The following is a 27,387-nucleotide window of genomic DNA, read 5'->3' as shown; positions in this document are numbered from 1 at the left end:
ATACTTTAATGATAATTGATGATTCTATTCTCAAAATATTCAATGAGCGTTTCCTACTCACTGCTCAAATAATTGCTTTACGACAACATAATTTCATAAAGTTTGAAAGTTATTTGCAATAAACAATTTTACTAGTGCAGTCTACAATATTATAGTAATTTTGTAGTAATAATAATAAATAAAATAAAATGTAGTAATAATAAAATATTGAAGTAACATGTAGTGTCATTTAAGAGGATTAAAAAGTCAACTATATTTTTTACTTGATGAAGAAATTTGTATGAAATTATAGAAATACTTATATCCTGTAATATGATAATATTATAATGAGAGTCAATTATAATTTAATTCAAATCAAATACATAAATCGTAATTGTATTAATTGAAATATATAAATAATTCAAAATCCAGTCTCTCACAATCCACGGTCTATTGCATACAAATCAGACTTTTTGTTTCAAGAAATAATAGATAAAGCTACAAGAATGTTGACGTCATCTTAAGTCTGTATTGAATGAATCGTTTGTAATAATTAGTGATAACAGAATTGTACAAAAAACATGGAGTAGAACTAAACTTTTAAATGAATTCACTTTAACTTTAATGGTACCATCTTACATCAAGTACATAAAATTAAATGAACAAATTAATGAAATCAATTATATTATAATAAAATAATTCAAGAAAGATGTTACTGGCACTTTGTATCCTTCGAATAAGAACTTATCAGTTGAGTGAATAAGCCTGAAATAATAAACCAAATAAAATGTTATTTGATGTACATAAAACAAAACACAATGAAATAATATAGAAAAGTATTACTATACTATAACAATCAAAGGTATAAACACCTAAAAAGTTATAAGTGTACTCATGAAAATGCAGTTCCACCTGAATATTAAAACCTGTACTTATTAAGATGTTCATTATCAGAGTTACCAAGCATAAAGATGAGCATTATTTATAAAATAAAATTATAGTACCCTTTGAAATTAATAGAATACAAATTATAAACTACTATTTTCGTTGATCACACCACTATTATTTTATTAATCTCGAAGGGTACTATAATTCTATTTTATAAATACAAGAAAGTAGCCCTGAATTCATATTTTTTTAAAAAGATATGAGCATTATTATTTCTTTCAGATTGATTCTAAGCACATTTGGAAGGAACTTAAAATTCTTTTATCTGCTGTAATTGAAATTGATTGAATCCTATTCTGGCTTCTTACCATAAAAATGAAAATTATACCTAGTGAATTCAGTTTTGTTTTCGATGTACGTTTGATCATTGATAACAATAATTTGGGTTTTCATCCATTAATAACTTCACTATTTGAATCTTTATAGGCGATTGTGAAATACTCATCTATCATTCACTAATAACTATATTACTTGAAATTATAACTACTTATTAAATTGTTGAGTTGAATAATTAAAATCTTCACTTTATTCCTCTCTAAATGGCTATTATTTCTTGATCTATTCCTCAATTTATACAGAACTTTCGGAAACAGCTTCCAAATCTAGTCTATTTTTATTTATTTATTTTATTTATTATTACAATGCAAATGAGACTAATTTAATAACATAAATTATAAGGTAAGATAAAATAATAAGGTAGTCCTTTTGCTATTTTTCTTCCAAATTATACTTCACTTTACTTTACTTTTCTTGTTCGTCACAATTATTAAACTGCATTAAGGGAGCAACAATCCCGCAGTATATGACACGTCAAGTTTAATCTAATATCTACCATCCTTCATATTTCAACACAACAGATTCCACATAACACACATTAATCAAACATTTAATAATTGCTTGCTTAATAAAATTTAATTGATTATTTTAAACGAGAATTAAACGTTAATATTACATCAATAAACATGTATCAGCTACCGTCTATTGAAGGCATTGACAACACAGAGGATTAGCAACGTTTTTCTCCTATCTTTCTTCACTGCCATTATAACGTGCACCTCACTATAGGGTAATGTAGCCGATTATAGTTGGTTTTCCAGTAATCAGATTATTAGTATATAATACTGTGCATAAATGAAGAACCAGTGGTTCATAAAAAATTATAACCCACATGTGTCCAATCAGATTTATTAGTGCATACATGAAAAACGTATCTTCGTAGATTCAATTAAATTCTACAATATTCATCTAGTACATGAATAAGCTGCCCACAAGTAAGATAATATGAAATTTTACTTATCACATTATTATTATCATGCATTTCTTGTGTGTGGGCAGCTTTTTCCTGTATTACAGGACTTCTAAGTTTTTGTTGAATTTGCTTTTGAATGTTTTCACAGAATTTTTATTAAACAAAAAACGATTTATGCGAATTCCTGATTCTATCTTTACAAATTGTCATGTACTGTACATGAAATGACAATCAATGATAACAAGTAGTTTGATCTCTCATAAAATAACCATTTCGTATTATTAACTATTATCAATTGTCATAAACTATGATGCCATGTCTAACATTTTAGCACTAGTCTCTTTAGATTGAAACACATTATGAAATGAACGGCTCGGATTCAAGGTCATCAATTATTTATCTCATAAAAGATCTTTGTTTCCTAGTAAAAGTGATGTCAAAACTAACAATGCATCTCAATGAAAGTGAAATGTAGTTCAAGAGTGAAAACCAACCTTGAGTTTGTGTCATGTGTAGGAATTTAATCTTGAAATTGGATGAAGAAAAATCTATATGAATTATCAATGTTTTGAGATCAAAGATCGTGTGTTGATATACATTGGCTAATTTGTCTTGGCTTTTGATTATACTTTTTAATTTATGTACTTTGCGTACTCCAGATTTGCAACATGACAACGCAAAATAGTTAGTAGGTTTTATGGAGCACCAGTGCAGCAAAATCAAAATTAAGTTGATCAACCACTTCTCATATTCAATGGTAACTGTAGGAAAAATTTAATGTGAAATACATGCGCAAAGTTCGTTTGCTGCACTCAAGAAACCATCATTCCGTAAACGTTTCTTTCGGTGCAGCAAACTGTCACTTTGCACACTAGTTGCACAAATAACTATTCCCGCACTAGAGCGGAAAAGTGATTCTTTGCGTTCTGTAATCAGTGCAGGAATGGCCACTTTTCAAGGTAACTGTAGGAAAAAATAATTGTACGACTGAGAAAATGAATAAATAAATAATATAAACTATAAACTCAATCTTCTGTCACAAATGTTCTATGCTTTTACACTCCAGAGCAAAGCTCGGTCTCCCGATATTATTGAGTTATTTAAGAAAATTAGGAACCATTGAAGAAACACAAACTTGTAAACCCCAAAATCTCAAATTGAAGGAAAGGTACACAAATTAAAAATTAAATGTATCATATTATTAAACGCAAATTTATTTTTCATATTTTTAAACGCTTATGATATTATTTACGCAAATTTGATTGACTTTTGTTGCAGTCTACTAGTTTCTGGCTGCATCCAAGTGACGCTGTTCGGGGCGGGTGTTGTGTACCTGCTGCTGGCTGCGCAAATCTTCCAGGAGCTGTTGAGGACGATTGTGCCCGAGATAGGCTACTGCATGTGGTTCCTCATATTCGCCGTCCTAACCATACCTGTCATGTGGCTCGGATCGCCTAAGGATTTCAGGTAATCATCGTCATTTATTCATATTTATTCATACTATATACGTATAATAATGAAATACAATAATCTACTCTTTATATATAAAAGCGAAATAGCACTCACTGACTGACTGACTTACTGACTCACTCACTCGCAGAACTAAAAATCTACCGGACCAAAAACGTTCAAATTTGGTAGGTATGTTCAGTTGGCCCTTTAGAGGCGCACTAAGAACGGATTTGGAAAAAAAATTCCAAAGATACGCCCAAAATCTGCGTTTTTCCAGCGTTTTCTCAGCTTTATCGAGAACAAATGAACAGAAATTGTTCAAATTTAGTACAGTAGCAAAGCTAGGGTGTAATAATGTTTTGTTAGAAGGAATTTGAAATAACGCCAAAGATACGCCAAAAATCTGCGTTTTTTTCTTTCTTTTTTCAGATTTTTCGAGAACAAATGATCAGAAATATTGTTCAAATTTAGTACAGAAGCTCAGCTGGGGTGTAATAATGTTGTGTTCGAAGGAATTTGAAATAACGCCAAAGATACGCTCAAAATTAGCGAACAGAAAATGTTCAAATCTGGTACAGAGGTTGAGCTAGGGTCTAACAATTTTGTTATGAGGTGAATTTAACATTTCATCAAAGATACTCCCTAAATCGGCGTTATTCTCAGCTTTTCTGCGTTTTCTCAGTACTTCGACTTACTGACGGAATGAAGCATGCTCAAATGAAAAATCCAGGCGAGCGAAGCGAGCCCGCTGATCTAATTTTTGAACGATGCAGTCGGGGGTCCAGGGGGCTCCCCTGGCTAGACGGATATGAAAAGAACTGGCTTATACACGTACGGGATTGAAAAATTATGTTTTACGCATCATTACGTCTAAACTACTGGACTGATTAACTTGAAATTTTGCATTATAGATTTTCAATTAACCGAGGATGGTTATAGACCTATTTTCAATTCTTCAAGATTCCATTACGTCAAGTTTTCAGTTTGTCAAGTTTTAAAATGGACCCTTGCGGAGCACGGGTTATCTGCTAATATAATAAAAAATAATTCAGTGATTGGAATGGAATGAAAATGGAAATACTCTTTTTAAGGCGGAGAGTTGAGTATTCAGGAGTGAAGTGACGGTATGAGTAATTCATCCATTTATTTTCAGGAGGGTCATTTTAGTCAATCTCTGATCACATATTGTTATTGTCTTGCTGTTGCTGGAGGGGGGGGGGGGTCTTGGTTAAGCGATGTTCACAGAACTGAACAGTGAAGTTATACAGTATAAGTCATACAGTAGTTATTTTCAAATTTGTCCTTTGATTTTTCTTACAAATGTTTTATTCATAATAAGAAATTGGTTTCCGAAATAACTGGAAAGAATCTGATGATTTTTCACAAATTTCTTGACGGCGCCATACTCTCGCCAATTACGTACAAATGATGACGAGCATGAGAGTGTGGATGTCTACTATGCCACCGCTCGCCTCCGCTTTGATTTTTGCCGAGAAGATACGAGCGACAGTTAAACAACCCAAGGCAAGTGATGAGCCGAGTATCCACAAATATATCCCACCCACGCTCATCAAACAAGCGTGCTTGCGGCAAGCGACTTGGCAAGAGTGTGGCCTAGTCATCATGGTACAATCTATCTTATGACACGTTTTGCATAAATTATATCTGCATTTCATGTTGTCAAATGAGATACTTCACTGTTAAATTACTGTATGCAGTGGTATCCATACCACTGGGGGTGAGCTTGGACGCTGACTGGGGGGTGCGTCCTGGGCACCAATTCTGGGAGGGGGCGTCCTTGGGCTTGAGAGAGATGGGCACCCCTGCTGTTTGAATCCGATTTTGAAATCAAACGTAATTGAGGCTACATCATTTTACATATTGTATCATTAAAGTTTTTGCTTCTTTAGTGAGGTGCACGTTATAATGGCAGTGTGTGATTAGCAATGGTATTGGTGTTCTTGTCTATCATTCAACAAAGCGGATAGCGCCATCTCTTTCTCGCTTTGCTCTGTTGCCAGATCGTCTTTCAACAATGTCGAATTGATAATTAATTAACAAAATATTCCATTTTAATTATTAAAATTCATTATGAAATTATTGAGAAAATATTTTTTTTGCTTAATAAAATTGATTATTTCCAACGAGAATGAACAGTTAATATTACATCAATAAACCTGTATGAGCTACCGTATACAGAAGGCATTGACAAGACTATGATCGGCAACGTTTTTTCATATCTTTCTCCACTGCCATTATAACGTGGACCTCATTATGGTTGCACGTATGTCTATCAAATTCAACCGGGACTAAATGATCTCATCCAACAAAACAATGACAAAGAGAACAACAATTTGATGTAGATCATTAATCAGTGTTCATGTGATTGAATTCAATAGATCGGCCCTTTTACTTTGAAATTGTCTGTTTTCTCTCTATATTCAAGATTTCCCAACTTGTTCTCCAGTTGATATAATTTATTAAATTCAATAGAAGTATATTCAACCGGTCCTTTTAATTTGAGGTCGTCTATTTTCTCTTTATATTGAAGATTTTCCAACCTACAGATGGAAATTACTGATATATTGCAATTATTCCAATTACAGCATTTAATTTGGATTTTCGTTCATTAGGGGTATTCACAATGTTGTTTTAGCCAGCTGAAGTACTATTTGATAACTCTGTATTGTGAACGCCCCATCTAAACAGTATATTTCAACAGGATATTTCTCTTTTTTGAGCATTCTTTTCCATTATCTTCATTGAGCTTTATCATAATTACAAATAATAAAATATTCCTATTATTAAGATTCACTAGATAAGTTTATTTGCAACTTACCTGCGCTCAGGCTTATGCCTTAGCAGGTTTTTTTACCTGTATTGTATTAAGTGTATTATTTTGTATACAATATTGCATAATAGTATGTTATCATTCAATTGTATTTTTGTCTTGAAAATGGAAAATAAATTTGATTTGATTTGAAAAAAAACCATCTGCTATTAGCTAACTGCAGTAACGATCCAAGCGGATAATTTGTGTAAGTTAGTTTGAAAAAGTAAGATTATAAACATTTGGCTGCCGTTTTAACAGAGAAAGCTAGAGTTAGCGGACTCAAACCCAAACCTGCGCTATCTGCTACCTCGATCGTCTGTTAATTTTTTTCTAACGTACCACTATAGCATTGAGTTAACACAGACTCTTAGCAAATAGCTGGAGTTAGCGAATAGAGCGACTTAGCCAGCTAACTCCAACATTGTGAATACCCCTAATAATAATAAATAATAATTTTCCTACAGTTACGTTGAAAAGTGGCCATTGCTGCACTGATTACAGAACGCAAAGAATCACTTTTCCGCTCTTGTGCGGGAAAAATTTTTCTGCACTCCAGATTTGCAACATGGCAACGCAAAATGCTTAGTAGGTTATATGGAGCAACAGTGCAGCAAAATCAAAATGAAGTTGGTAACAGTGACTGCTGTGGCTGCTATAATGAGCAGAGGTGCAACGAAGCACAACGCGCTAATTATTAGTATTAGATATTATAACCAACGACAACATTTTTATTCAATTTGACAATAAATTAAGGTTTTTATCAATAATAAAATTACACAGAAAAACATTTGATGCATTTCAGGCAATTTTACCCATAATTACCCACTTTTCATATTCAATGGTAACTGTAGGAAAAACTTAATGTGAAATACGTGCGCAAAGTTCCTCTGCTGCACTCAAAAAACCATTCCGCGTTTCTTTCGGTGCAGCAAACTGTCACTTTGCGCACTAGTTGCACAAATAACTATTTCCAACCTGTTTTTCATATGTGATGAATAGCCTAATTAACGTTTTTGTGATTGCAGTTTCGCAGGAATCGGTGCCCTGCTAACGACGATTCTCTCGTGTTTCCTGATAATCGCGCAGATCGCGACCGAGGGCCTGGAGCTGAAGCATCCACCTCAGCATGCGCCGCACACCTTCAAGGAGTTCTTCCTGGCGTTCGGCGTCATCCTGTTCGCCTACGGCGGCGCCTCCACCTTCCCCACCATCCAGAACGACATGACGCACCGTGAAAAGTTCCCCAAGAGTGTCGCTATCGGATTTGCTGGTGAATAACATTCTTGAGAACACTGCTATTGATGGCCCATCATGATCTGAGCTCTATAGATGTTCACTGAGTTCAATGTTTTTTCGATGTTTTTCAATGTTTTTTAATGTCCACGTTATAATGGCAGTATTATTATAATTAATTTGTTGAGTTTAGCCGCTTAAGTGAGCAGGGCTCCTGCAGCATGCAACACGTCAAGTTGTAGTCTTATTCTATATGTTGGAGTTGGCTCTATCCCCTGATAGCTTCACAGCATTCACCCAATGTGTAGGGTACTCTTTCCAGTGTTTGACTAGCAATGGTATTACTATCCTTGTCTTTCATTCAACAAAGCACATAGCGCTATCTCTTTCTCGCTTTGTTCTGTTGCCAGCTCTGTTGCGCTCGTATAATATGGGCCCTAGGGAGAATGGGTCATAATGGTACTGAGTTATGGAGAAGGTAGTTAGAGACTGAAAGTTAGGGAAAGGCTAGAAGTTGATTTTTTTTCTTTTAAAGTTCAATAAGATGGTATTAACAAGAATTTAATATACAGGGTGATTCATAATTATGGTAAAATAATAATTTAATACGTGATAGTAGAGGTAAAAATAAGAAAAAAAGTTCTTATAAACAGATATCCATAAACGCTTCATTAGCGAGCTATACAGGGTGAAAGATTTCGCCCGGAATTCAGTTCCTCTGGTGAAATACACCGATGCTGAATTGTTTGGCGACTAGTTTTTGAAAAACTTATGCTGGATTCATATGGAAAAATATCTGAAAAATTGAATAAAACTAGTCTGAAAGCTGTAGTGTGAGTAGTTTTTGAGAAAAAAGTTGAAATATGCAAAAAATCTAAGTAGAAAAACACAGACTTCTACGTTTGATGCCCAATAACTTTCTTTAATGACCAGTAAACAAATAATTTTTGTAAACTAAACTATGTAAACTAAATTTAAATAAAAGTTGGATAAAATGTATTATTATGTAGTACATTACACCACAAAAATTTGCTGTTTTATGAGGAGAGAACTAATAACTCATAGGTTGTATCTGATTGCAAATAGAACATGGATTTTAATAACAGCTGTTCCAAAACAGCTTATTTATTTTGTTTTAAGTAAGGAAATATTATCAGCTGAAAATTATTTTCAGAAATGTTCTAGCTCACTGTTGAACAAAAAAACAAACTGTAAGTTAAGCCTACTGTAGCCGCGCTGTGTTATTTGTTTAATCTATTATCCAGTTATTTGTAACCATTTCACTTTGCTTTTGTGTTAAGTGTTAACTTTTTAAAAAATGGCATGTAATTTTAGACATTATTCATACTACGAATTAGCTGACATGCAATTAATGTATGGAATGGGACACTACTGTAATAGTACTGAAGCAAGACGATTGTATCAAGAGAACTTTCCTAACCGAGTATGTCCAAGTTCAAGGTTTTTTGCCACTATTCATCAACGTCTGTCTGAAACAGATTCTTTGATATCCAAAGAGCACATTTATGCAGGCAGACCCCGATCTACTATGACTGTTGAGTTAGAAGAACAAGTTTTTAATGAAATTTATGAACATCCAGAGAAGAGCACAAGAGAATTGTCAGTGCAGTTTAATGTCAATCTATCTATTATTTGGAGGATACTAAAAGAGCAACAATTACATCCATACCACCTCCAGAAAGTTCATACTCTATTGCCACTGGTTTTTGCCGATGGTTTTTAGTAAAACTTGTTTACCCACACTTTTTAACAACAGTTTTATTTACCAACGAGGCACACTTTACAAGAACAGCTATCGTTAACGTCCACAACCAACATATTTGGGCAACTGAGAATCCTCATGCCATCAATCCTAATCTTCCACAACATCAGTTTTCAGTAAACATTTGGGAAGGAATCATAGGAGATCATCTACTATCATGTTCGAGCTTCCTCCCAGGCTTAATGGCATAATCTACTAGTCTTTTGGTATAAGTTTAATGTCATTTAGATATGCTACTTTCATATAAAAAAAAATATTTTATGTGCAATCAGCTACAACCTATGAGTTATTAGTTCTCTCCTCATAAAACAGCAAATTTTTGTGGTGTAATGTACTACATAAGTATACATTTTATCCAACTTTTATTTAAATTTAGTTTACATAGCTTACATCATTCTTTTCAGAATTGAATTCTCTACAATTTCTATTGCGAAAAATTATTTGTTTACTGGTCATTAAAGAAAGTTATTGGGCATCAAACGTAGAAGGCATCAAACGTATGCAATTTTTTGCATAATTCAACTTCTTTCTCAAAAACTACTCACACTACAGCTTTCAGACTAGTTTTATTCAATTTTTCAGATATTTTTCCATATGAATCCAGCATAAGTTTTTCAAAAACTAGTCCCCAAACAATTCAGCATCGGTGTATTTCACCAGAGGAACTGAATTCCGGGAAAAATCTTTCACCCTGTATAGCTCGCTAATGAAGCGTTTATGGATATATGTTTATAAGAACTTTTTTTCTTATTTTTACCTCTACTATCACGTATTAAATTATTTTACCATAATTAAGAATCACCCTGTATAATACTATATTCACTGGACTTCCAGAAAGCAACAGAACTGAAAAACTGAAGTTTCCTACCCCGGCTGATTCTTAATAAATTGAGATTTTGATGAAGTGTATATCCAATTTTTGAATTTATTCAAACTGAAAACTGCTGGCCCATCACGATTTGAACTCAAAAATAAGTACCTACTACCCATGCACATTCCACAGATCTGAAAATTCTAGTTGACCGAGCGAAGTGAGGTCTAAGATTCAAGTCGACGGTTTGGCATTTCTTTAAATGTTTAAATGTTTGAATGTTTAAATGTTTATATGTTGCGCAATTACGGCGAAACGCGGTTATAGATTTTCATGAAATTTGACAGGTATGTTCCTTTTTTAATTGCGCGTCGACGTATATACAAGGTTTTTTGAAATTTCGCATTTCAAGGATAATATAGAAGGAAAAAGGAGCCTCCTTCATACGCCAATATTAGAGTAAAAATCAGACTATAGAATTATTCATCATAAATCAGCTGACAAGTAGTGATTACACAGATGTGTGGAAAAGCCAGTCTATTGCTGTATTTCCATAAGGTAGATAGTTTCAATCAGGTACTTGTGGATGAGAATACTGCGTGAGGTCTACTGTTCACAGAACTACTAGTGTAAAAGTGGTACAGTATTGCCAAGTGTGAGTCTTTAGCACTTGACCATTTGTAAAGCTCAGCTCAACAGAATGGCTAGGGGCACTATCGATACACGAAGGGCCTGTGCCTGTTATACATACATACATGCATACATACATTTATACATTGATACATTGGCTACAATGTCATTCTCAACTATGAATGATTGGGGAAGGAACAACAGGCTTAAAGCCCAGAACTTGCTGTTCGACCATCTGGGCTTTAAGCCTGTTGAGTCCTTGAACTTTTTAACACTGTATTAGTCGAAAAGACAATATATTGGGAATTAATGAATTCATCAAGTATCTCTTTATATTGTGTAGGTCCTCCAGGTGTTGGCCACAGATGAGCTCGTGAGTTGTCGGTTTATATCAAAGATGCTGTGAAATTAGTCCATAATGAAATACAGTCAATACAAAATTCTTACATTATCTTATTACATTACGTTGTTACATTATTGCAATATTCTTACAATTCTTAATTATAATAAATAATAAGCTTATTATTATTACTACTGTAATGGATTTTATTATTGGTCACTGTTCGTGAGCCATGTGTAACGGATTTTTAATTTTATCAAATTTAATAATTTGCAAACTTTTTAAAGGAGGGTTATGATGTGCGGAATAGGGTTTATCTTTAAAATATTGAAAAATCTAATTATGAAACTTGATGGTATTCAGGATGGTAATGGATAAAAGTATATTAGGTCGGGGAATATAATTTGAAACTGGCAATTAATGACAATGATAAATGTGATTGTTTTACTCACCACTGTTAATAATGATTCGCCTACGCGCGCGCGTTTCTATCAGCCCAACTGCATGCACTGGCTGATGTGGATATTTTACAGCATATATTATGGCACGACATACGACGACACGGCAGCACAAGACACAAGGAACGGCACGAGCTACTCGATACGACTTTACACCGCAGCTTCCGGGACCGCACTGCACATTTTCAGTCGCTGACGTCACACGAATGCACTACTGCTTTGTTTACGGAGCTAGTGCCCGTAGACGTGCAATCTTAACGTACAATATACGAGTAGTACCTACTTATAACAACAGGCTACAACACTGTATTAGACACGAATATACACTGAGGTGGCCACAGCTGTTCACTACAGGTGTGTGGCCTGTTGTTTTAGTAGGTGCTACTTAATGTACAATAATATTGGACGTCTATACTATGCGCCGCTTCTGTATACTATAATGTATACAAACTGTAATGTATACGAACAAATAATAGTAGTAGTTCTGTGAATAGTAGACCCCTCGCACTCTGTAAGCTACATTGACCTGTTGTTATGTTTACTCAAAAATTGATAAATAATTTATCAATTAAAAATGTCTAGAAAAAATCCTAAATAAACATAGAGCTTTCTGTCCTATCGTACCGTGACGTGTCGTCCCGGAATGTGAGTGTGAGCGCTGTTATCAGGTCTGGCTGCCGTCAATACGCCAACTCAATCAGTCCATCAGAGAGCATACTGTGTTCTCACATTCGTGTCGGCGAAAAATCGGTGTGTTGAAAGTAACAAAATAAACTACCATAATGCTGATTTCCTACAATCTTCATTTCTCACTTTTCATGATTTTAGAAATGAATTTATTTACAATAATATTTGTTCAATTTTAATCATCAGATTCGAAAATAAAAATGTAAAAAGATGTTTTCTATCAATATAACTCCAAATGAATCAGCTTATGGACAGATGATACATTTTCAAGAATGTTCGATTTTTTGGAACGGGTAGTATTATAGTCCACTAGACAGCTGATTTATGATGAATAATTCTACAGTCTGATTTTTACGGTAATATTGGCGTTCGAAGGAGACTCCTTCTCCTTTTCTATTATCCTTTAAATGCAAAATTTCAAAAAACCTTATATATACGTCGACGCGAAATTCAAAAAGGAACATACCTGTCAAATTTCATGAAAATCTATTGCTGCGTTTCGCCGTAAATGCGGAACATATAAACATAAAGAGAAGTGCAAAACCGTCGACTTGAATCTTAGACCTCACTTCGCTCGGTCAATAAATAAAAATATAAATCTGTGTACCGTTTTGAATTATTACGTCACGACATGTTTCGGCTACTGTACTAATGTCTTGAAATTGGCATTAGTAGCCGAAACATGTCGTGACGTAATAATTCAAAAGTGTACTCAGATTTATATTTTCATCAATTGACCGAGCGAAGTGAGGTCTAAGATTCAAGTCGACGGTTTTGCACTACTAATGCCACGCTTCGGCTACTAATGCCATTTTCCTACAGTTACGTTGAAAAGTGGCCATTGCTGCACTGATTACAGAACGCAAAGAATCACTTTTCCGCTCTATTGCGGGAAAAATTTTTCTGCACTCCAGATTTGCAACATGGCAACGCAAAATACTTAGTAGGTTATATGGAGCAACAGTGCAGCAAAATCAAAATGAAGTTGGTAACAGTGACTGGGCTGCTATAGTGAGCAGACGTGCAACGAAGCATAACGAGCAAATTATTAAGTAGATATTATAACCAAGGACAACATTTTTATTCAATTTGACAATAAATTAAGGTTTTTATCAATAATAAAATTACACAGAAAAACATTTGATGCATTTCAGGCAATTTTACCCATAATTACCCACTTTTCATATTCAATGGTAACTGTAGGAAAAACTTAATGTGAAATACGTGCGCAAAGTTCCTCTGCTGCACTCAACAAACCATTCCGCCCTCGCCTACGGCTCGGGCGTAAACGTATCTTTCGGTGCAGCAAACTGTCACTTTGCGCACTAGTTGCACAAATAACTATTTCAAGACTTTAGTACAGTAGCCGAAACATGTCGTGACGTAATAATTCAAAACGGTACACAGATTTATATTTTTATTCATTTTAAAAGTAGCCCTAAAGAAAAAAGACAAACAAATAATGTATACAAACATAACGTAAACGTTCTCTTCAGTCAGCATGCCTCATAAGTAACACCAATGCTTCCCATCTAATCAATGCTGACAGTTGAAAGTGAATCTAATCGTAATCTCTGTTATTCTAGAAATAATAGTTTGATATGATTGTGTTGCAGTGATCTTCCTGCTGTACCTGCCGGTGTCGTTCGGCGGCTACTTTGTGTACGGCGACGCGGTCAACTCTAATATCCTGCTGTCGTTGCAACGTGGCCCCTTCGAGTTGGTGGCCAACATCCTAATGGCGATGCATCTCCTGTTGGCCTTCTTCATTGTCGTCAACCCCGTATCGCAGGAGATCGAGGAGATCTTCGACATTCCTCATTGTAAGTCAAACAAGTCTCTGAGAAAACTACGTTTGTTTAATGGTTTTGTATATTTCGGCTCGTATATTTCGACCATCCGAGAATATCACCTTTACCATTATTTTTCCACCACAGTGCCAGCCAGCTGCTTGTAGAAACATGCCAAAGAAGGTTGTTCGTCCTTCACCTTATACTACTCCTCCTCCTCCTCCTCCTCCTCCTCCTCCTCTTCACACTCAGTTTATATGAAATTTTTCGTTGTAAACTGACACAATTTATCAGTAGGTTTCTGTTGTTTTTGAGTGAAAAAGGACTAAATTTCAGAAAAGTGGAATCATAACCTCATTTTGGACTTTTAATATGTAATCTAAATTTGGGAGAGAAATAGTACAAGGAGTATACTTAGTTTTTCTCTCCCATTCAGTGCTTTCTTGTGAAAAAAATAGTTATTTGTATATCTAGAGTGAAAAGTACGACTTTTTCTCCCTGTGGGAAAAAGTTTGAAGCCTGAGGCGAAGCCGAGGGCAGCAATTTTCCTGAGGGAGAAAAAGTATTTTTCGCTCGTGATGTACACAACATTTTTCCTCCATCTACATTTTTTTATAGAAACTGCAAATAAAATCATTTTAATAACTTACGTGTTGGTGACAATGTTTCCTAACAACATAACCTAAAATCTAAAACCTAAAAACCGGTCGTCTGATTGGCACTGCCGATTGCGCTATCTATCGGCCAAAGTTGTAACAATTATATCAGCTGGGTGTCTACAAAAAATGGCTGACTCCATCACGCGGCTAAGATTTGAATTGCAGATCAAAAATATTTGTTGGCTGGTATTTTGAATAGAATAAAATATTTTAAAAATTGTATAAATTTTTATCATCTACTAATATTAAGAATATAATGTCATACAAACATATATTTCATGAGTTGATCAAATTTCTGGTTGTGGTATTGAATTCAGTTGACTCAATGACAGACACCTCTTTATATGCTTTCTCATCTGAGCTTAGACTTTCTAACCTATTACAATGTAAGTTTTTAAAATAGAGATGCTTCCCATGTTATTTAAATGGAATCACTTTTCCTCCCTAGGGAGTTTTTCTGTTTTTTACTACCGAGAGCGAAAAAGTGACACTTTAGTATCATGTTTCAGGGAGTAAAGTAATTACTTTAGACAGTAGGTGGAGGAAAAATAAATTAATTAACTAAAGTTATAATTATTTATACTATCCGGCCAGTTCGGTTTGCTCGCCTTATCCGTCAAACCGGGAATAACACCATCCAGGTATAATAAGATCAGTAGGAATTATGATGTCATCCAGAAATAGACCAGCAGGTTTGCTTCGCTCGCCTGCATTTTTCATTTGAGCTTGCTTTCTTCCGTCAGAAAGTCAATATAGACTTATAGGCTTGATTCAATCACTAGTTGACAGTAAAAAATCAGAAAAACACCGATTTTTGGAGAACTTTTGAATGCCTCTCCAAATAAGATTAATTTTCTGTTCATTTGCTTTCAAAAGGCTGAGAAAACTCTGGAATAATGCTTGAAATCGCCTATTCTGGGCGTAATTGTGAATTTATATTGAGATCCAATTTGTAGACCCTAACTGAACTTCTGTGCCAAATTTTAACATCCAAATAAGATTAATTTTCTGTTCATTTGCTTTCAAAAGGCTGAGAAAACTCTGGAATAATGCTTGAAATCGCCTATTCTGGGCGTAATTGTGAATTTATATTGAGATCTAATTAATTTGTAGACCCTAACTTCTGTGCCAAATTTTAACATTTTCTGTAAATTAGTTCTTGAAAAAGCGTAGGAAGCCTATCTGAGCGTTCCTTGGACGTTATGCCAAATTCATCCTTTTAAAGACGAATTTTCCTAACTCTAACTGAACTAATGTACCAAAATTTTAAAATGTTCATTCGCTCTCGAAAAAGTTGAAAAACGATGGAAATACGTAGATTTTGGGCGTATCTTTGAGACATTTTTCAAACTAGTTCTTAGCGGTCCTCTAGAACTGAAGAATTTGAACATATTTGGTCCAGTATGTTTGTAGAGTTCTGTTGTAGTAGTTTTTCGTAGGTAAGTGAATTAATCAATGCCGTTTCGATTTTATATAAAACATTATATAGATTAATTAATCATCATCATCATCATCTTGCGTGCAAGGATATAGACTATTGTCGTTTTTTCTTTAGGGCTACTTTTGAATATAAATATAAATCAAAGTACTGTACCCTTTAAAAAAAAAAACAAAATAATTTTAAAAGGGTTCTCAGATTTATATTTCTATTTATATAGACCATTGCCTGTTCCGACAGACAGCTTATGGTTCATGTCTTGTTATAAGTTAGTTAGGTTAGGTTAGGAGGTAAGGTCTTAGACCAGTTATGGAATAGACACGGCCCATTGTATATTCATACTGAAAGTCGATGAAGCCAACATCTACTGCCATATCACTTACACTATATCGTGACGTCAGCATCGGATAGAAAACAATGTAAACAAACTCTGCAGAAAAGTTTTCTATCCGATGCTGACGTCACGATATAGTGATATGGCAGTAGATGTTGGCTTCAGAGGCTAGACTTCCCAGCGTGTCTATTCTATAACTGGTCTAAGGGTAAGGTTAGGTGATAAGCTATTTGATACAGAGTCTATAAATTTAAAATTCATACTCTAATTCATTGTGTCTTAATAAGGACAAAACTCAACTTTTGGAATTTAAATTTAGATTACAACCTGACAATGCAAAGTTCAAAGCAATTTAAAATGGGACCTACACATCAAAATATTATGTGGCAAACTATCAAAGGGAATTTTTATATTGAATAGATTGAAGTTCATTGTTGATAAGAGTGTTTTAATTTCAGTGTATTTTGCTTATCTTCATTCTCATTTGTATTATGGTGTTGTTGCCTGGGGTGATGATACGAATGTAAAGAAACTATTTGTGTTACAGAAACGAGCAGTAAGGGTCATTGCTAATGTGAATAGTCGTTTTAATTGTGTGGATTTATTTAGAAAATTCAACATTTTGACAGTACCAGCTATTTACATTCTTGAATGTCTTATGTATGTGAAAATTAATTTAGCAAGTATTTCTGTAAATAGCAACGTTCACAACCATTACACAAGAAATTCTGAATCTCTTAGAGTGAACCAGTGCAATTATGCAAATACATTGAACTGCTTTAAGGAGTTTGGTATAAGAGCTTATAATAAGCTTCCTGCACATTTGAAGGAGCTAGAAGTGGGTAAATTTAAGAGAACCATGAAAAATATTTTTCGCCCCACTTGGATGTAATGAGCTGGTTTTCGTGCGTCATATGGAGGCCGAAAATGACTGTTTTCTGACCAGGCCGGTAAAAGTTTAACGGCCCTAGGGCTGTAAAATAACCTTGAAGTCAGCTGATTCTGATTTGATGTGAACGTGTTTACAAAATGGTTCATGAAATGGAATCAGTTTATGCTTCTAGAGTTGAATAAGTATTCTGCAATAAGATAATATCATTTTATTTGGATGAATAGATTTATATATTATAAATTATTCAAATTCGATTTTCAGATTAGGATAGAACTTCTAACCTAAACTTCCGAAGTCAACGACAACAAGCATTGTTGACGTTGACATTCAGATTGGCCAAATTTCAGTGCTAAAACAGCTGATCAAAAAATGTTTCATTATTTGTGTTTATTATTCAAGAATCAAAACATTTATAATAAAATCATCTTATTGTCAATTGGAAGAATAAAAAGTATAAACTCAACCTTACATAATTGAACATAATCTTTTAGGTTATTTAGACAAATCGGATTAAAAAATAAAAATACTTCGACAATTTCCTGATATTCAGATTACCTCAGATTTGCTAGAGCTATGACCTTCCTTTGCTTTCGGAAGTGCCTAATAAACAATAAATTATTCTCATATTTATATTGTTTATTTTTCTGTGTGGCGAAAAATAACGTTCTCACCATGGGCAAAAATGTGTTTCTGGCTCTCAATCTTTTCTAGTCCTCGGCCTACGGCCTCGGACTTGAAAACCTATTTCGAGCCAGAAAAGTCTCATTTTCGGCCCTAGGTGCGAAATATACTATTAATAGAAAAATGCCCGTATAGAAAAGAGGAGTTTTTAATTTGAGGGTATTTTTGTTTGCTGTTTGTATGCTTGTGTTTGAATTTTTATTTCTATGAATGTAAATACTTTTTATTTACCATGTTAAATTTATTATGACGATGCTATGCATTTGTATGTAAATGTTTTTCGCAATAAAGAAATCTTGAATCTTGAATCTTAGTAAATTGAAATAAATGAAGTAGGCCTAATTATTGCCATCTCCATCCAATAACTAATAATTATCAAGATGAATATTTAATAATTGATATTATTCATTAATTTATTCTCAATCATTATCCAAATATTGCAATGACTGTTGACAGCATTCTGTTGGAAGCGCTGCATCATCAGGACTCTCATGGTTGTGGCGATGATTGTGGTTGGAGAAACCATTCCCAAGTTCGGGATGATCCTAGCGCTGGTGGGAGGATCCACTATCACGCTCACCACATTCGTACTGCCCTCTCTCCTCTACATGAAGCTCTGTGATCAGAAATCGGTCGATTGGCCTGACAGGTAAAGCCTTTCTATAGTCACATTCACTTTATAAAGTTCAGAACCTGATTAACATTGGTTTGCTATCCTTTTTCCCATTAAATAAAGCAGGTAGCTCTATCCGTCTCTAACTACGCACTGTTTTTGAATGGTTTTTGGTCAACAATAACAATAATAATTTCTCTGGTCGAGGGTACAACACGACCAGAGGAGTTTATTCAAAATATAGACATGATTACAAAAAGCATATAAACTACAATTATTTACAAAGTATTAATATAATTGGTTGATTATTTGCTGATCTAAGAAAATTCTCCCCACTATAATATATGAATATGTGTCGGGATGCCACTAATTTTGCTATTGTTTAAGATTTTATGCCAAAAGTTAAAAATTCTAATCAAGATACATCTTGCGAGCCATTAGTTCATGAAAATCACATTTATATACACAAATATTTAAAACATAAAATTGATAACCTCATGATGAAGAAATTTTAGATAAATTTAACATATAAAACATTTATTATGGGAAAAATCATTTAAATGAAGAAAATAAAAATGAAACAGTATGGATTTTTTTTCATAGAACCAATTGTTCTCCACGATTGATTCTATTATCCAGGAGCCACTTTTTTGTTTTTGATTTGAATTAATTGATTGGAACTGTTTCTCTAATAGCTATTGGCAGTTTATTGAAAATTTTTGGTCCTAAATATGTGGCTGACCTCTGAGCAGCTGATGTTGTCATCCTGGGAATTGCCAAGTCCATGTCCCTTCTGCGTGTTCCTTGCGGGTGATTCAAATTGATGAAAAATTGTGGGTTCTTCTTGGTGAATGATAAAAGTCTGTGAATACGAATCTGTCTTATGCTGAGCTCCGAGTATAGTAGTACTGAAGGGAAGAGTGGATGTTTGCGTCCTATTATCCTCAAAATTAGCTTCTGAACATTGAAGATAGGATCGATGTGACAGAAAATTTGTAGCTCCCCAGGCCAAAATAAATCTTGCTATGGACTCGATTATTGCATAATAAACATTTTTCATCATGTCTGTTGATAGTAGCTGCCTGAGTTGGATGAATTTGTAAATTAATTTTCTGATTTTAGTTTGTTTTGTAAAATTTATATTCATCATTTTTATTTTAATGATGAATATAAATAAAAATATAAATCTCAGTTCCCTTTTAAATTATTTTGCACGACATGTTTAGGCTACTAATGCCATTCAACTTGAAAATGGCATTAGTAGCCGAAACATGTCATGCAAAATAATTTAAAAGGGAACTGAGATTTATATTTTTATTTATATTAAAAGTAGCCCTAAAGAAAAAAGAGAATAAAATGATGAATGTATTCTCACGCTTTTCTATAGTGACACATTTTATATAGTCAGCACCTGATTAACATTGGGTTTCTGTCCTTATTTGTCATTAGACAAAGTAGATAGTTCTAGCCTTTTCTAGCTCCGCACTGTTGCCAAATCATTTTTTGTCAACCATATCATTAAACATTTTTTGAATCCAAAAAAGAGTGATTAGGAATTTAACTCACTCTGGGAGGAGAGACTCTTGCACGCCCATATTTCGCATACTCAACCTTTTAACCCTTCCGGCTTTATATATGGTTGACATTTTAATGTACATGAAAAAAAATAGTGAGATAATTGCTGACAACCATCCCATTCACAGGTTTCCTCAGCGTAACAACAATCTTTATTTGCACAAGCACAGACTTACCGCCTATGAGAAGGGAGCCTTATTTTCAGGCATAAAAATATATAACTCTTTGAAAAACGATTTGAAAACGGAGACTAATTTGAAAGTATTCAAAAATAAAATAAGTGATTTACTATCAAAGAGTTGTCCCTATAGTGTTGAAGAGGTAACGAGGTCCTTGTCTGGTAGTTTAGACGTATAGGTTTTAAGAAAATTAATATATTGGAAAATGTATTAAATAAAACCAATCTTGTATGTAACATATATGTAATTGACAGGTGGCATGTTGTGTGAGTTTCAATGAAGCTCACATATACGCAACTAAGCGCCATGAATAACAAAAATAATAATATCATGTAGAATGTATCCTCAAAATTTTATCAATTTATCTCTCATCGGATTGGAAATGACCTGTTTCAAAAAATTTTACTTGGACTCTCATATCTCAAAAAAACAAGTTGCCCGAAACCTTTTTTTATTTTTCTAACTTGATAATATCAAAATCGAAAAACTCAAGTTCAAAAATATCACCAGTTGAAAATTCAAAACCCAGTTGCACATCCTAAGTGCCTAGTCATAGGAATTGTTTTTCAGAGAAGTCGTCAGGGCTGGAAGCTCTCCAATAGGGTAGGCGTTTGGGAATCAGCTGATAATCAGCCAATCGGAGAGCTTCTTGCCCTGCCGACACTCTGAAAAACGCTTCGTGTGGTTTAGCCCTTGATATCTAAGTTCAGGATAATGTTTCAAGTGACTTTATAGAGTTTCTTAATAGGGATAACCTAATAACCTTCAAATAAAAATCTTCCAGTGAAAAATAAATTTGTTAAAATAGATGCTATCAGTTTTGGGGCCCAGAATAAGAAAATTATTTACAAGACAATGTAATATTTTATTAGAAAATGCAGCATTTCTTCCGTACCTCTATCTGTTTCTAGTCATATATTTATTATTATTATTTTCAATATTGTATTAATGAGTAAATAAATATATATTTCACTAAATCAATATTCCAATCTATATATATAAAAGCGAAATGGCACTCACTGACTGACTGACTCACTCACTTGCAGAACTAAAAATCTACCGGACCAAAAACGTTCAAATTTGGTAGGTATGTTCAGTTGGCCCTTTAGAGGCGCACTAAGAAATCTTTTGGCAATATTTTAACTCTAAGGGTGGTTTTTAAGGGTTTAGAGTTTGTCTTTTAGCATGTATATTCTTCTTATTCTCTTAATCATAATTGAAAAATGTCCATACCATATGTTAATATAGAACTATAATCTAGAGAGAGAGTACCTCTTCGAAACAGTTGTTAACTGGTAACTAAATTAATAACTTTGTCAGGTTGGCATTAAGTTGAGTTGACTTTGTTAGGTTGGCACCAAGTTGAAGATTGATATGCATTTATCGCGGAAAAATTGATTGGGCACTGCTAATTCAATCAAAGCTATTCCTGGGAATATTATATCACCTGATATGGCGAGCGAAGTGAGCCCGCTGATGTAATTTATTTCTTACGGGGGTCCAGGGGGCGGAGCCCCCTAGCTAGACGGATATGGCGAGCGAAGCGAGCCTGACGGCTAGTTGCAATATAAATTTACAATTCCCAGTCATATATTTATTATGATTTGCAATTATATTGATGAATAAATAAATACATTTTTTTACTAAATCAATTCCCATTACAAAATAAATAAATATTTTACTAAATTAATTCGTTTTGCAGATATATCCCACTATACGAGCGAGTCTACATGTGGGAGCTGATTGTGATTGGTCTGCTGGGAGGTGCAGCGTCCACTTACAGTGCGATGACCGCCATCTTTAGTGCCGATGCACTAACAAAACCCTGCTATTGGCCTGATGTCAAATAAAATCATTCTTCTCTCAAGTGTTTATAAATTCCACTAGGAAATTGAGGATCGTTCACATGGTGTAATCTCAAACTAAGTATGAACTGATTGTTGATTGTATCCAGCTATTGCTTGATACGCAGCAAATTATAACCAGCTATTGCTTGATACGTAACAATTTGATTGTTGTCTTCAGTTTAAAGCATTGATTTGAAATTATACTGTGCTATCGGCCCTTAGATTTCAATATTTCACGCTTTAATAAGATCCTGCCAAAGAGTTTCAATGATCTGAAAATTCGAAGACTCTCATTTTTCTTCAATATATGGGGGTTGGCATGAATATTGTTGTGAGAATTTTCCATAATTGAAGAGACTTGAAATGTTGTAAAATATTATTTTTGTTTAAAATATAGTGAATTTCGACAACATTTCAAGTCTCTTCAATATATGGGGGAATCAGAGCTCTTTCATTTCCATTCCAATGAAATTTTTGTGTGATAGAATCGGACTTTAGGTTAGGTTTTATGAGATTTTGAAGCTCGGTTGCACTCAAGCCTGTTGAATCTTAACTGTGATTAAAATCCACGAGAACCATTCAGAAACGAGATTTTTCGATTGTTTATCATCGTGGCATTTATTTATTATTAAAATTTATTTGGCTTTTATGCGACCGAGCCTATTAGTTTTATGAAATGAGAAAAACTAACTGAATGTAAAGGTGCGTACAGATATACGCGCCGCGAACATGAGCAATTCACTATTTATCATCTGATGCCAAGATTTTTATATCTGTATCTTACCGTTTCTGTAAAAATACAGATATAATCGCTGATTAAAAGTGAATTGATCCTTAAAGGTGCGTACAGATATACGCGCCGCGAACATGAGCAATTCACTCTTCATCATCTGATGCCAAGATTTTTATATCTGTATCTTACCGTTTCTGTAAAAATACAGATATAATCAGCTGATTAAAAGTGAATTGCTCATGTTCGCGGCGCGTATTTCTGTACGCTCCTTAAGAGTTGGCGCACACTGGACAAACAACATACAACTAGAAAAATAGAAACACTATTAACATAGATATGAGCGGTATGTTTAATAAAATAGACGTTTGTCAATAATGATATTCACTTGAAACGTTCAGTATTCCTTATAAATAACATTAAACTATAGCAGGATTCTCTGTTATCAGTAAGAGTGAACCTGTCCGCTGCAGTGAAAATATAATAATGATTAGTTATAATGGGACGTTTCATACTTGCTCGGCCGGGCTTAGTGTGAATGGTCCCATTAGAACACATGGGGATAATATCTGCTCTGTACCGGACATGTTCACTGATGGTCATATGTGGGCATCTAGGTTAAGGCTGTCAGTTGACAGTGAATCTCATTATAGTATGGGGGGTATACGTTTTACGAGACTTGTAAATTTTTCTATAAAAAATACCAAAATCATTTTGATCAATGAAAGGATTTTTCAATAATTTTATTGAAAAATTTAGAGATAACTTATTATTCGGAAAAGAAAATTGTTGGACACAAATTGAAATAAATCTATTCTATTTTATCAGCTATTTTTCTACACTAGTCTGTTATGTAAATTAGTCAGATTATTAATGTGATGTTGAAGCATTTGATAGTGAATTTATTTATAATAATTGTATTATTAAGATGTTGTTCTAAAGCTAAGATCGTGAGATTAGCATATTCATCAAATGAATGCCATGCTTATTTGATAATATATTTTATAAGATGTTTTATTATGTAAATAACATTCATGAAATGAATTCTATCTATTTCAGAGTCCACATTGTTGCCTTTCAAAGCCTTGAACGTTTTTATCTTTTCAACTTTTGAATTCACCTCGAAAAAGTGAATTAAATATTTTACCATTTTAAAGGTAACCCAAGTTACTGAAGCAGCTTTGCAATGTGGTTTATCTTTGTAAAAAAGTGTGATATTGTATTTTTTGACAAACCAGACTAAACAATTTATTGTAGATGTTATTGTAAACAATAATATTCAACTTTTTTGGATAATATTTTTAAATTGTTATTGGATATCCCCCGGGATAAAACTATAGTTGAAGATTATCCCATTCCTCATGTTATCAAAAACTAATAGAACATTCCAGAATTTTCAGAATTACCTCAGACTCTTGATTTTTTATTCTTCCAAGACTAGACATTATTTTCTTTACTCGTCGTTTTTATGTATTATTAACAAGTAGGGTTATAATATGAAGAACGAATTGAGCATTTGTATACTACTTGATTTCCATTCCATTGTAATATTTCATGAAAATACCTATATTTAAATAAAATCTCAATTCTCTATCACAATATATTTATTCCATTTTCATAATGCATTATTCATGAAATTCCATCACACAATGCGATTATTGCTTGCATTATGAATAAATTATAGTTGAGTAGTCCTTGCAATATATTTTTGTAGAGTAATTTTTAGATAGTGTACAATTTTTTAATAGGAAATTGTTATTGCAATTTTTCATTCATCTGTTACTTATTAATAATTATTGTAAAAGCTTGAATACTATATTGTTACATTGATGACAATAAGAGCTACTCTTTAAATTATGTTATAATATATCTATCAATAATATTGCTTTCTTCTCATATAAAGATGTAATTGCTGGAAATTTCAAGATAAATATTACAACTTACATTTAGTGTAAACTCTTTGAATTACATTATAATCAAACTTATACAAAGAATGTTTACTCTAGTAGTTTACGTAAACAATAATAAGTGTAAACTCTTTGAATGACATTATAATCAAACTTTTAGAAAGAATATTTACTCTAGTAGTTTTATAATCCATAATCTGTGATAAATTACAAATTATTCATGCTTCAAGCAAGCTATTCGAATATTTTAAATTGATAGAAGTGCACTTATACGTATTTATTATTATTCAATCTTTATCACTATTATTTATAGTTATGATTATATGTTATGCTTTTGTAGATATATTTATTTATTTCTATGTAATATGAATATTAAATAATTATAATAATTGAACGAGCTTAATGTCTTCCTATCATGAGTAGAACCTCGAGTTGTCACTGCTGAAAGAATAATACATCTACGTTAACCGTCGGTCCCGGCTGCCTAAAAAGCAGTCGTTAGGTCATGTCAGAGGCCCTGAAATTGATCAGTTGCGACCTGAAAACTCTGACACCAGACCTGAGCCACAGTATACATACAGTACGGAAACTTGGCTATATACTGACGCCAAAATCCGCCATCTTGTTAGGAAGCGCCGCATTGTAATAGTATTGATGGTAGGTTCGGATCACTTCAATGATCCGGATCAATTGATCTCGTTCACTGCCACGAGCCAATCAGAAGACCAGGATTGGAACTTCCCAAGGTCACGTGACGTGTTTAGTATTGGCGTCATGTAAAAAGCATTGATTAGATAGGCGATTGATTACAAGTTTCCATTCTGTATATTCTGTGCCTGAGCCAGCCAGGTCACTCGATATTATTATTATTAATACATCTTCTCAAGCTTTAAGCTGAATTATCTTGTAATTGAACAACCTTGTTCTATTGAGAAACCCTTGAAACGGTGTAGAAGAAAAAATGCATCAGAATATTTTCGATGAACAATTAGGGCCAGATCACATGAGGTGTTTTTTCAGACGAGTCGGCAGGACAGGAAGCTCCTCAATTGGCTGATTATCATCTGATTCCCGAACGCCAATCCAAACAGCCAAGCAGAGATCTTCCAGCCTTCTTGACCCTTAATCAAACGGGGGGGAAAAAGTTCTGTTTTAGAATTCGAAACCGAAAGCAGAAAGCATCCAAGATGATTCAGGAATGATAGTACTTGACGAGATGAACAATAATATGTCATCATATTGGCGAAATTCACTCCTTTTCTTGAGTTATAAGCGTTTGAAGATGAATGATTTTTCTGATGTGAGAGTGGAGGAGAAATTTTTTGTTTCAGTAAATAACTCATCCTGTATTGTAGCGAAACGTCTCATATTATAGCAGGACACTTGTTAGGCCAACCTCTATCCATAGCCCGAATATAAATCAAATCTGAGAGATCTGCATTTTTCATGAATAAATAAATTAGGAATGTTAGGTTAGTTAACAACCAAGAAACTAACAAATCAAGAAACTATTTTTAGTTGTTGCTTAACCATAATCAATCTCTGGTAAACCCAGATTATTCATTGTAGTATGCTACTAGTGATTGATAACGGTGTAACAACCAAAGCTAGTTTCTATATATTTTAAATTAAATATGAGGCTGTGACAATTTGCTTTGTTTACTGGACTTATTAAATTGAGTTCACTAGAGATTCATAATGTTGTATCTTCACATCCAACAATCTTTATAGACTACCTAAGTTTTATGAAAACTCTTCACAATTTTTTAAAATGTATGAATTCAAGGCTACTTTCTTGTATTTATAAAAAATAGAATTATTACCCTTTGAAATTAATAAAATATTAGAAAACAAGAATACAAAACTACTAGTTTCGGTGATCACACCATCGTCAGGTTATAAAAATGAATGTTTACTAATCAATTAATTAAAAATGTACTTTTATTAATTTTAAAAGGTACTACAATTCTATTTTATAAACTCTTTATAAACACAATATTTTTATAGAACTCTTGATTCTATGATTCTACTGTGGTGAGATTTAGACTCAGGCTTGTGCATGGGTGTTGAGACGGTTGATGATTGAGTGGACTTACAGCCTTAGGTGGGTTCCAAACCATTAGTAAGTGATTTTCAGAATCATAGATTAAATTATTTAAGAAAGATCAACTCTCAAAGTGGTCACTTTTCCAGAGGGAGTAGCAGGCACTAGGATCTCAATCCTTCTAATCGAAACGATAGTTTATCAGCGCGACCACAGAGTAAACCAGCTTTCCAACGGTTTACGTTTCTAATGAACAGTCATGGAGTTCAATATTGGTGCACCATTTTCAATCTCT

General features: G+C 33.7%; 1 protein-coding gene across 2 annotated transcripts in view; it reads left to right on the top strand.

Annotated features, from left to right (window-relative positions):
- The window catches only part of LOC111059396 (amino acid transporter AVT1A-like), a 43,450-nt gene extending 20,222 nt beyond the window's left edge, over positions 1 to 23,228 (top strand). Inside the window, exons 4-8 of one of the 2 annotated variants that reach the window (XM_039431561.1) lie at positions 3,455 to 3,643; positions 7,487 to 7,731; positions 14,020 to 14,226; positions 18,654 to 18,846; positions 22,267 to 23,228. In XM_039431561.1, coding sequence (XP_039287495.1) covers positions 3,455 to 3,643; positions 7,487 to 7,731; positions 14,020 to 14,226; positions 18,654 to 18,846; positions 22,267 to 22,414 — 982 coding nt within the window. In that variant the 3' untranslated portion in view covers positions 22,415 to 23,228. The remainder of the gene's footprint in view (positions 1 to 3,454; positions 3,644 to 7,486; positions 7,732 to 14,019; positions 14,227 to 18,653; positions 18,847 to 22,266) is intronic. The other variant, XM_039431559.1, reaches the window with a different exon arrangement.
- Positions 23,229 to 27,387: the final 4,159 nt, after the last annotated feature.

The sequence above is a fragment of the Nilaparvata lugens genome, chromosome 6 (genome assembly GCF_014356525.2).
Source record: "Nilaparvata lugens isolate BPH chromosome 6, ASM1435652v1, whole genome shotgun sequence".
NCBI lineage: Eukaryota > Metazoa > Arthropoda > Insecta > Hemiptera > Delphacidae > Nilaparvata > Nilaparvata lugens.
The sequence above is the reverse complement of the archived record's forward strand: the minus strand, read 5'-3'. Positions and strand labels throughout refer to the sequence as shown.